The sequence below is a fragment of the Alligator sinensis genome, unplaced genomic scaffold (assembly GCF_000455745.1).
Source record: "Alligator sinensis unplaced genomic scaffold, ASM45574v1 scaffold31_1, whole genome shotgun sequence".
NCBI lineage: Eukaryota > Metazoa > Chordata > Crocodylia > Alligatoridae > Alligator > Alligator sinensis.
Window position 1 is genome coordinate 4,254,222 of NW_005841884.1, and position 10,929 is coordinate 4,265,150.

Sequence of the window (10,929 nt, forward strand, 5' to 3'; positions counted from 1 at the left end):
CCACGTGGTTGTTCAGACGACCGGACCATCTGCGTCGCAACTACAGGCGGCGTAAGTAAACGTTTTTGCAACCATTAAACCTTGTCTGCCTCTCCATTCACCAGCCCGCCCTGACAAACGAGCAATTTCTAACTCACCTCGAGTCGGCTCTGGCCGTCCGAGACACTTCTGAAAAGCCCACCTTTATAATGCTGGCCCTGAAAGTGCTAGGTACTATACAACCAGAACAGAAAGATGGTTCCTGCCCCATAGAGATTGCATTCTAAATCTGTCTCCAGGCCCAGGTCAGGGCTGTCCTCCCGTGCATCTGGAACATGGTCTTCCACCTTGTCTTTGACTGGGTAGTTCTACCTGTTATTCTCAGATTACCTGTTGACTGACAAGAAATAATAAATATATTTTCTTGTGATTTGATCTTTCAGACGGCAGTCGTCAGCATAAAGAAACACTTAGATTTCTCTACCACTGGCCAATGGAATGTCATCACAGAGTCTAACAGGAAGCAGGAGTCATCTGTCTTTGATGCTGTTATGGTTTGCACTGGATATCTCTCAGAACCTTTCCTCCCACTAGAAACCTTCCCTGGTACAGCCTCTCTTGTATTTACTTTTTAGAAGTACTATGTGTCTGGCATAAACACTAGTCCAAAATGAAAACATTTCATTCCTATATACTAAATACTTGGTTTTGCCTGCCCTCCTCAAACTGACTTGCCTAATTAAGGGAAAGTTTTGCTCTCCCCAGTGCCTCTTACAGGTGTGACTATTTTACCAGCAAGCACCCAAGGCTCAATATGATTTTTGTTAGGAAAATTTCTCAGAAAATGTGTTTGCACTAATAAGTTAAAGATCATAGCATGGTACTGGTTGGAGCTCTAGTATAAAAAATGGGCCAGATTTACCTCTGGCTAAATTCCATTCACTTCTTTAAGGTTGTATTTGCTTACAGCTGTGGTGAATTTGGCCCATACTTCCAGCTAGGGAAACGTATTTCCTTTGCTAACTTTTCAGTGCCCCTTAATTCCCTTGAGTGCGTCTCAAAATCTGTTTTTGTAAGAACAAGATCTTCTCCTGTTTCCTTCTTCCTCTATGTTTTTTTCTTATGAAACTGAAGACCCTTTCATCTTTTTGGATTTTCAGAAGAAGCTAACTGGCGTTCACTTTGGGCTACAACAAATAGTTTTTAAGAAATGATTTAAGTTACATTACCTCAACTTTTCAAACCACAGACTTCAGTTCCATGGTGGGGAAAGAGGACATTCATAGCAGTATATCAGGGAAGCTGGGACAGAGCCCCTTGCCCTAATCATTATTCACCATGGAATAGAATTTCATATTTTTTGCATTCATTCTATGCAGTTACCAGACTGGTGGTCCTTATAAAAATAGCTATACAGTAGTCTAGAGCAATAGTTCTCAAACTTATTAGACTTCAGGCACTGCTCCTTGGGCTCAAGGCCCTCCTCATTGAACTAGAGGTACCCCTCCATAACTTTCATGAATTGAGTGGCACACAATTTTTAAAACTAATGTATATATTGCAGTGCTTACCTCCTTGCAGATGGACCAGGAAGTGGGTGCGGGGGATCATCCAGGCAGGGACAAGCCTGTGCCTGAACTTATCTGCTTATCTCCTTACACCTTGTGGCACCCTTCAAAAGATCTGGCAGCACCTCAAGGTGCCGCAGCATCCTGGTTGGGAATCACTGGTCTAGACTGATTGCACAGAGTATTGGAATGCTTCCAGGTGTTTAAAAGCAATCAGGGCTCCTGGTAGAAGTGATATCTTTTATTAGACCAACAAGATTTTTTGCAAAAAAATTCTTTAATTGCAAGCTTTCGGGTACAAACACCCTTCATCAGGCATTGGAGAAAAGATTGTAAAAGTTCTCCTGGGTAGAAATGAAAGTTCATATTTCACAGGATTTCACAAAGGAGTCAATAGATGGAAAACTCCTCAGGCAGGCAGTTCTTAGCTGGTAAGGAATCTCTCAGCTCTACTGTTAGGCTCTGTGATGATGCAAATTAGCTTGAACAAAGGCAGAAGCAGTATCTCAGGTTTCAGGTGGTCAAAGTGGCTTCCTGCTTGTGAAATTATGATTTCATTTTAAAAATCAGCTAAAATTCAATATCTTCCATGTGTCAGGTGTCCAGGTTGTAGCCGTATTGGTCTAAAGGAAAAAGTAATCAGGGCTTCATGTTTAATGCAGATGACTTAGACATGAACCACCTAACTACATTCAGGACCAATTCCTTCTTACTTTATTTGTCACCTCTGCTGGAGCTGGGGAGAGAGCAGGATGTGATGGATCCTAGTATCTCCTGCTCTGTCATCCCACACCTTCCATATGTTCTGCAATAAGAAAAGAAGGAAGTGGCCCTTCTGGTTCTTTTCTGCTCCTTGGCTCTACTGTTGATGGTCATAGTAGGAAAACGACAGAAAACCCTGTTAGTCATTTTTCATAGATTGTAGGACCAGACAGGAAATGATGATTCTCTAGTTTGACAATCTAGTACAGGCCAGAAATTTATCCTAAAATATCCGGTACAAAGCCCCAAACTTCTGCTCCACTTGTAGCTTTCTATCTCATAAGACATGCTTTGTTTGACACAGAAACTGCATGAGTTGAAGGGTCCAGCACCTCCTTAATGCAAATGTTTCACCTCACTGACTGAGCATGAAGAATTCAACCTCCAACCCTCTCCAGAAAGGGGAGCAGTTTGGTACTATGACTCTGCCCTTAACCAGAAAAAATACATAATAAAATTAAAGAACCCTCATATTTGGGTTAGATTTTTTTTTAAGTTCTTGTTCAGTAAAGAACCCCATTAAGACAAATGGATTCCAAGAAGTGCTTGAAATTGCTCTTTGTGACCATTTACCAGATAACCCAAAGGCAATGGAGATGAAAATGCTTAAATTCCAGGGAACAAGTAATCTTCTCCCTTTTTTTTTCAGGAATAAAGAGATTCAAAGGCTCATATTTTCACAGCCGGTTTTACAAGCATCCACACATATTTCAGGGGAAGAGAGTGCTTGTGGTTGGCATGGGAAATTCTGGAGTTGATATCGCGGTAGAGGCCAGTCACATGGCTGAAAAGGTAGAGTCTGTCCAACTGCTTTTGAGGAGAGGAGGGAGGGTTGTAGTTCTGTTAACTGTTTCCTGCTAACTTGAGATACAACTAGGGACTTGTCTGTGCCATAGTATCAGTGAGTTGCAGCAGCAAGGTGCTTGGACCACACGCTGCCATATCCTCCATGCCAACCTGAAGGCATGGTTCAAACTAGAATATACACCAGTGAAGCAGCTCTTAGCATATCAATGATGAAGGACACAAGGTCAGATGGACAGCAACAAGGCCTGAGGGTAGGGGTGGACAGAGAGCAGGCAGGATGTGTACAAGCCCTTCAGTGCCAGTACTCAATACCATATCTGTGTCGATAAGCCCTAAGAGGCCAGAATTGCTCAGAGAAAATAGTCAGATGGAGTGAGCTGCGAACCTTAATCTATTGTTTATTTCCTCAGCTTCAGGACAATATCTCTGGGTCCACAGTCCTTATTCAGAGACTCATTAAGCTCTGAAAAATGAAACCAGCCCCTAAGGCCCCCAGTACTGTAACATAATCCATCAGTGCCCATATGGAACTATGGTCTGAAGTAGTGACTGATGGAACAGGGATGTGTGGGTGACTTTCATCTATCTCACAACACCTTCCTCTCATACTTATAAGAGACATTATAAGACATGGGTTAATTTTAACATGGTCAGGAATACAACCTTTGTCTTGGATTAGTTTTATGAAGGAAAGGAAAGAAATTCATCTGCTAGAGCTTTAATGCTTTGTTGTCTTTTAGGTGATGATCAGCACTAGCAGAGGTGCATGGGCCATGAGTCGAGTTTTTGACAATGGCTACCCCTGGGACATGGTGTTCCTAACTCGCTTCATGGCCTTGGTCAGAAATTCCCTGCCAGGGCCCATTGTGGGGTGGATGATTGCAAACAGGATGAGTCAATGGTTTGACCATGCAAACTATGGCCTGATTCCTGAGGACAGGTACTCCTAGAGCTTCTGTTTAATGTTGTGATAAATTGGTTTATGCATTAGAGAATGAAAGGGAAAGCACCTTTACAATGTTGTATGTTGTATTTCCCAAAGAGTGCAAATCCATTTCCTGGGTCTGTAAAATGAGAAGGTACAAATCTATACCAAAGGGGCAGAGGCAAGGATGTTATTCAGTTACATCCATATAGTGCAACTTAGAAAGACAACCTCTTCATCTGCATCATTCAGAGAAGAACTTTTGAATAGCTCATTTCCAAGAGCTAGGACTGGCCACTAGGATTTCATATCTGTAGCACCTTGTCAAGGGGCAGATAGGTGTTTAAAGTGGGCTGGTACTCTGAAAAGCAATTGTAAATATAACTCAGATGAAACAGCTAGTGGGTCAGACAGGCAACTGTAATATCTATATAAAGAAAAAGGCTACAGAAGTGGGTTCTTTTAATTAGACTGAAGACCTTGAGTCTTTGAGACATGGCACATTGTGTTCACCATCCTAAGTTAGATGAACATTACCATAACTGTGACCTCTAGGTTGGAGGTCATTCTCTAGTTCCCTGATGAAGCATGTGGTAGTGCTGCGTGTTGTCTTGCCTCCCTCAGCCCTTTAAACATCCTTCCATTTGTCTCTCTGCAGAAGAGTGTTGCGGGAACCTGTACTGAATGATGACCTTCCAAGTCATATCATCACAGGGAAGATCACAATAAGACCAAAAGTGCAGCAGTTTAGGGAAAACTCAGTCATATTCCAGAATAGCTCTGAAGAGGAGCCCATTGATATCGTTGTCTTTGCCACAGGATACACATTCTCTTTTCCTTTCCTGGAGGAATCTCTCCTCAAAGTCGAAAATCGCCAAGCATCTCTGTACAAATATATTTTTAACCCTCATCTCAAGAATCCCACTCTTGCTATCATTGGCCTTATTAAGCCATTTTGTGCTGTCATGCCTGTTGTAGAATTGCAAGGGCGCTGGGTTACACGTGTCTTTAAAGGTAGGTGGAGCAAGAACATTGGTAATGTGTACTCCTTATAAAATGGAGAAAACAATAGAAACAGGTGCATATCAGGCACAGGAATGGGGGAGACCTCCTCAGAAAGAGACAGCTTCCAAATGGGTTTATTTTGTAGAGGAGAGCAAAGCTGACAAATTATTGACCTTCTGTATTAGATTGCGCCAGACTTTCCCACCAGATACTTTGCAAAGCGTTGAAATCTTTTGAACAAAAGGAATCAAAATACATCAGAGTACAGATGTGAGAATCCTCTTGAAGACATTCCCAGGGATTTTATTTCAAGAAAATTATTTTTTTCTGTTGGCAATCTCCCATTGAAGTTACTTGTATTTAGTGGTAGAAGAATAGGGCTCAGGGTTTTATAAACAAAGCTAGGAAACCAGGAAAGGAGTGTTGGCATCACTTCATTGTTGTGTATAGAGATCAAGCCAGTGATGCCATTTATCCTATACCCCAGGAGCGTATCAAACTCAGTCACTCCTGGGATGAATCTAAACTATGGGGCTCCTTGTGGGCGGGGGTCTGGACATGGTGGTAGGGCAAACAGTGGCAGCAGGATGGGTGTTGAAGTGAACAGCAGTGTTGGAAGGGTAAGCAGCAATGATGGGGCAAGGGTAGGCAGTGGGGGTTAACATAGCTGTCATTCACTCCACAGCACTGACATGTTCACTGTATACTGCTGACATGTGTGGCCAAAAGGGCTAGGTGCCCTGGATTTTAGGGGCAGGCCTGCCCTTGAATTCCCAAGCACATTACGGACCCCACAAGCCACACAACACAGCCCCACAGGCTGGATCTAGCCCATAGGCAAAACTATATGCCCCATGAATATACTTAATTCATGGTTACACAATTTTCATGGGAAATACTCAGTCAGGCATTCCTCATGAACATTGCCATCATCCATGGAAAAATGAAGCCCTGGTGCTGCAGCGGGCTCTGGAAAAAAAGTGGCAAAGGCTTTAGAGAGAAGAAAGCGGCTTTGCAAACAAGCTGCCAGCAGCTTTAATGGAAGGAGAGGAGGAGGAGGAAAGTAATTGTTCTTTCCTGGAGGGCTTTAAGCAGGCCATGAAGGTGAAAATTAGGAGGTGATTACTTGAATTGTAATCTGTTTCCCAGGGTTGGGGCTTTAATTGAGCAATTAGGCAGAACAGTAGGAGGTAATTACTTGAACTGAAAAGGGAGTTAACACCAGCTTAGTAGAAGCTGGTGTTAATTACATGCTTCCCTGTCTCAGTCTCTCAGCAGGGAGTAAGTTTTCCAGCCACCCCAGTCAATCAGAGGCATTGGAGGGGGGCAGAGGAAGCCATGCTGAAGCTGTGAAAAATTAGCCAGGGGCTGTGAAGAAGCTACAGAAAAAGGCAGCTGGCCCTGTGAATTGTGTCCATCCCTAACCATAGAGCTTCAGTAGGTATTGTCACTTCACAGAAGCAAGATGCTCTTTTAAGTAGTCCTTGTATTTGCAGAGCTTATGATAGTGCACACTATCATCTTACATTCTGACCTTCTGAGGGGGAACTATTTTGTCTTTTAGAGTAGGAAAATCTGGTGACATTTATTATTACCAGGTAGAACTCATACTACACAGGATTCCCACGGTGGGGTTAAAAAGGATTAAACTGAATCCAGAAGTTTGATCTTCCTTTCTTCGTAAAGAAAGGCACTTTCAAAGCGTCAGAGAGATTATGGTTTATAGCCATGATGATATATATATTTATGTACAGTTAGCAGCATTGGTGTTGGAGGCCTCAGTAGCCAGGGTTATGGTCCTCTTCCCTGAGTCTCTTGAGCTTATTTTAATAAATTACTTTCTGCCCTTGCAGGGACAGTGCCCTCTTCCCCCTGCTTTGCTTGTTGCATGCTAGCTGGTTTTTAATGTATAACCCTTCTCAGGAGAGGTGCAGGTATGTGGCAGTGGTTTTCCCAACAGTACATTGTTTTAAGGCTTGTGACTGGTACTTGTGTAACCTGGCTATTCACAAAGCTTTTTGAGACTAGGTTAGACAAATACTTGTGTAGGATATTTTAGAGAGATGATCCTGCCATGAGCAAGGGCTTGGACTAGAGGACCTCCTCAGATCCCTTTCAGCCCTACTTTTCTATGATTCATGATACAAGTTAAACTTGTACAACTCTAAGTAATCCCTGAATTAGACCCTTTTCTGTTTTCTAGGCCTCTGTCAGTTGCCTCCAGTGAGCACCATGATGCAAGAGATCAATGAGAAGAAGCAGAACAAGATTCACTGGTAAGGCAGGATTGCATAATGCAAAGAGCCTTGACTTAGGTCTGAACACTCTTGAACTGCAACAGAAACAGCATACAGCAGATATCAGTTCTATAGCTGCTCCCTATGTTTATAATAAGGGCAACTTTTGGGTGCTGTGAAGCTCAATGTTGATTTAATTAACCAACAGCTAAGGTACCTGAAGACCATAATTTAGCTGGTAACTATGTCATTATCCAGGGTTTGGGCAGTATTTGTCCAAAGAAATCTAAGCACGTCCAAAAACAATACTTGTGCAAACCAGGAAGCTAGGGCTGAATTTCTATAGCAACCTCTGTTTTATCTGTCCAAGTGACATCCTCTCCCTTTCTTTCCTGATTTATTAAGGTTCGGTGTCACTTTTGATGAGGTTCTGAAAACAGAATGCCTGGAATATGTTGATTCAATCGCTTCCTTCATTGGTGCAAAACCCAATGTGCTGGCCCTGTTCTTCAGGGATCCAAAACTGGCCCTGAAAATCTTCTTTGGTCCATGCACCAACTATCATTATCGCCTGACTGGACCAGGGAAATGGGACGGAGCCAAGAATGCCATCCTGACCCAGTGGGACCGGACACTGAAGCCCACAAGAACACGAGTTATAGAAGATTCATCAACCTTCTGCCCATATTTGCTTAAAATATTTGGGCTTTTTGCACTCTTTGCTGCAATTTTTCTTGGTTTCCAGTAGTCCTGGGATAATGTTGAATCCTGTATCTATTCCTTGGTGTATAAATCTTTTCTATCAATGCAGTTTCTCTATATGAGGAGGCAGGAAACACACACCTCTCAGAAAAGACCCTTAGAGTAGTAGGGCTTCTAAAGGTAAAGATTAAAAATCAAAGTTTAATTAATGTCATGGTAAAATGTCTCCTCCAGCTGAACTACATGTTAAGAGGAAGGTGCACAGACTTAACTAAAAGTGTGGTGTTAAACTGTTGCAAATACTTGTGTAGTCAGTCAGTCCTTCTTGGGAATGAGTGTCTTTCAAGAAAAAATGCTTTAGATCATGGGTGTCAAACATATTGCCTGTGTGCCGGATCTGGCACATAAAGCTGCTGTTGCCAATCCGCTACAATACCAGCAAGCCACTGGAAGTTGGCGGGGCATGTTCAGGGCACAGTGACCTGCTGCAGAATCTGGGGCCTCAGGTTCCAGCGGACTTAGCAATCAGTGGCAGGAGGACAAGCAAGGGCTGACAGCCCTGGTTGCACTCCAACCACTTTGCCTCTCACCGCTGCTGTGGCCCTACCTCCCTGGCCACCAGTCCATAATGCATGCCCCAAGCTGAAGTTGGAGCTGCCACCACATCATGGCGCTCACAGCAGTGGCATCTTTGGATCTGGCACAGAATACATGGCAGCGGCTGAACCTACCTACTACTGTGTGCTCCAAGCTGGAGCCAGAGTTGCCACTGCCACTGCTTCCTTATATCCTATGCAGGACCTAGCCTGCAAGGAGCCCTGCAGCCCAGATTCATCCTGGGAAACAATGATGTTGATACCCCTGCTTTAACTCCATTAGAAACTATGGGTTTAACACAAGAATCTCAGAATAGAAATCTCTGGCTTGTGTCAAGCAAGATGATCATAATGTCCCCTTCTTCTGACCTTAAAAACTGTTCATTGAGGCCACTATTCTATTGGACCTGCTTATATAGACATAGCCTAAGTGATCCTATATAATAGTCTCTCTACTAATGCTAACATTTGTCACATACATAAATGGTCAATTTGAATTACAAATCACTGTGCTTTCATAATTTGTTGGGTGCAAGGAGAGGGGTGAAGAGATGCCAGAGGGGCATCTGAATCCCGACCTGTGTGCAAGAGCCCAAAACTGCAGTTACCTGGCTATGTATATGTCACTTAGGCATGTCAAGTGAATTATGTTTTGCCATTAGTTTCTCAGTACCTTGGTTCTCAATTCATACAACTAGAACAACAGCACTACTCTCCCTCACATGTAAATGATAGAGCAGCTGTTTCATTGGAAATACAAATACAGCTGAAGTATTAGAAATCATTACTTTCTTCAAGCTATTTTGGTTATTTTCAACATACCTGTAATGTGTTTCATTCCAATTAGCTTTACTTATTCTTCAATAGATACAAATACGTGCAACCACTGTTTTGAAAAGTGCTATTAGGAATAAAAAGGGGTTTTTGAGAGACTACATGTAGAATCTGTACTGGGGGCAAGTAACTCAACAGTAAAAGTTAGTTGACTTTCTCTCACCTCACTTACAAAAAAATCTGAATTTGTATACATTTTTCTATGGAAAAGTAAGGTTCACTTTGAGAAACTGAATACAAGATAAGCCAACAGAAAAATCAATTTTTTCAACAAAACATGAAATTACTAGTAAGAAACGCAATATTTTGGAGAAAAACTCTTTCCAAACGCAAAAGAAAAACATTTTTTGACAAAAACAATTCCCACTTTTCTATCATAAAATATTGTGGGTTTGGTGCATTTTTTCCAGTGCCTTTAGAAGGGTTTCCAGACTTGTGAATTCTGAGTGCTCTGTGAGAGTAGTGATTGAGTGGTGACTGGGTGTGCCTGCCTGGGAAGTGTAGACTGCTTGGTGTGTTGTCATTCTGAGGTGAAGAATAAGGACATAACTGCAGGGTCGGATTCTGAAGCAGCAGAAAAGATTTCACTGGTGATAACTGCTTCAGGTCACACTGAGACTTCTGAAAATATCAGGGAACCTAGAAAGGAACTGAAGAAGAAAGTCCATGTGGTCTTGGAGATCCATCCTTTCCCACACAGAACAGATAACAGAAACTACTAGAAGCAAATTGTTGGCTAGGGAAGATATGTAAAGAGGGGAAGGTGGCTTTATGGGACATTAGTGGTTTTCTATGATGAAAAGGTCTTATCTGGTTTGGATAGTTTCCATCCCTATGGTCTATTTTGGGTTTCAGATTGTCTAACCCTGTTGGAAGGGAGTTCAATAAGCTACAAAAATTCAGGATGTTTGGGGAGTAACTACATAAAGAATGCGCAACTTGCATTCAAGATTACTTAAGTGTAATGAAATCTTCTTCCATTGTCTATATACTAGTTCTAGGAGCCAAGGTAGCAAAATAAATTGTAGAGTCTCCTATATGAAGAAATAATCTGGCACATCACTGAAACCTAATGGGAGGGTTCATGGGATGGAACTTTAAAATCCTTGGCTACAACCTAGTTAGAAGGGACAAAGTAGGTTTAAAAAAAAAAAGGCAGGGAGGGCATCACAATGTCTGCTAACAATAATCTGTTTAGGAGTTATTAACTAGAGCCTGGAAGCACAGACTTTGGAATGCTTGTGGATCATTGCTCTCACTGCAGAAGTGCAAGGTGGGGGTGCTGGTGAGGATCTGCTACAGGCCACCTGTCACAGAGCACTGAGGTGCTCTGCTCCTAAAGAGGGGAAACTGCTAGGGAAGGAGCCCTAGCAGTGAGTAAAGAGCCCAGCTGTTGGTTACCATGGGAAACTGGAGCTAGCAAGCGATCACACCTGCCAGTGGTCAGCTGACTGAAAGGGGCAGGGCCTGGCTCCCTTATAAACCCTAGGGGCTGAGGTCAGGAGGGAAGCTCC

At 42.7% G+C, this 10,929-nt stretch overlaps 1 protein-coding gene across 3 annotated transcripts in view; it reads left to right on the forward strand.

The window, feature by feature from the left end:
- The window catches only part of LOC102372865 (dimethylaniline monooxygenase [N-oxide-forming] 1-like), a 26,889-nt gene extending 17,524 nt beyond the window's left edge, over nucleotides 1-9,365 (forward strand). For 2 of the 3 annotated variants that reach the window (XM_006017741.3, XM_014516936.2), the window contains exons 4-9: nucleotides 423-585; nucleotides 2,959-3,101; nucleotides 3,857-4,056; nucleotides 4,700-5,055; nucleotides 7,250-7,322; nucleotides 7,689-9,365. In XM_006017741.3, the coding sequence (XP_006017803.1) occupies nucleotides 423-585; nucleotides 2,959-3,101; nucleotides 3,857-4,056; nucleotides 4,700-5,055; nucleotides 7,250-7,322; nucleotides 7,689-8,031 (1,278 nt within the window). In that variant the 3' untranslated portion in view covers nucleotides 8,032-9,365. Of the gene's footprint in view, nucleotides 1-32; nucleotides 52-422; nucleotides 586-2,958; nucleotides 3,102-3,856; nucleotides 4,057-4,699; nucleotides 5,056-7,249; nucleotides 7,323-7,688 lie in introns of those variants that run through there. The other variant, XM_025196785.1, reaches the window with a different exon arrangement.
- The last annotated feature ends 1,564 nt before the right edge of the window (nucleotides 9,366-10,929 follow it).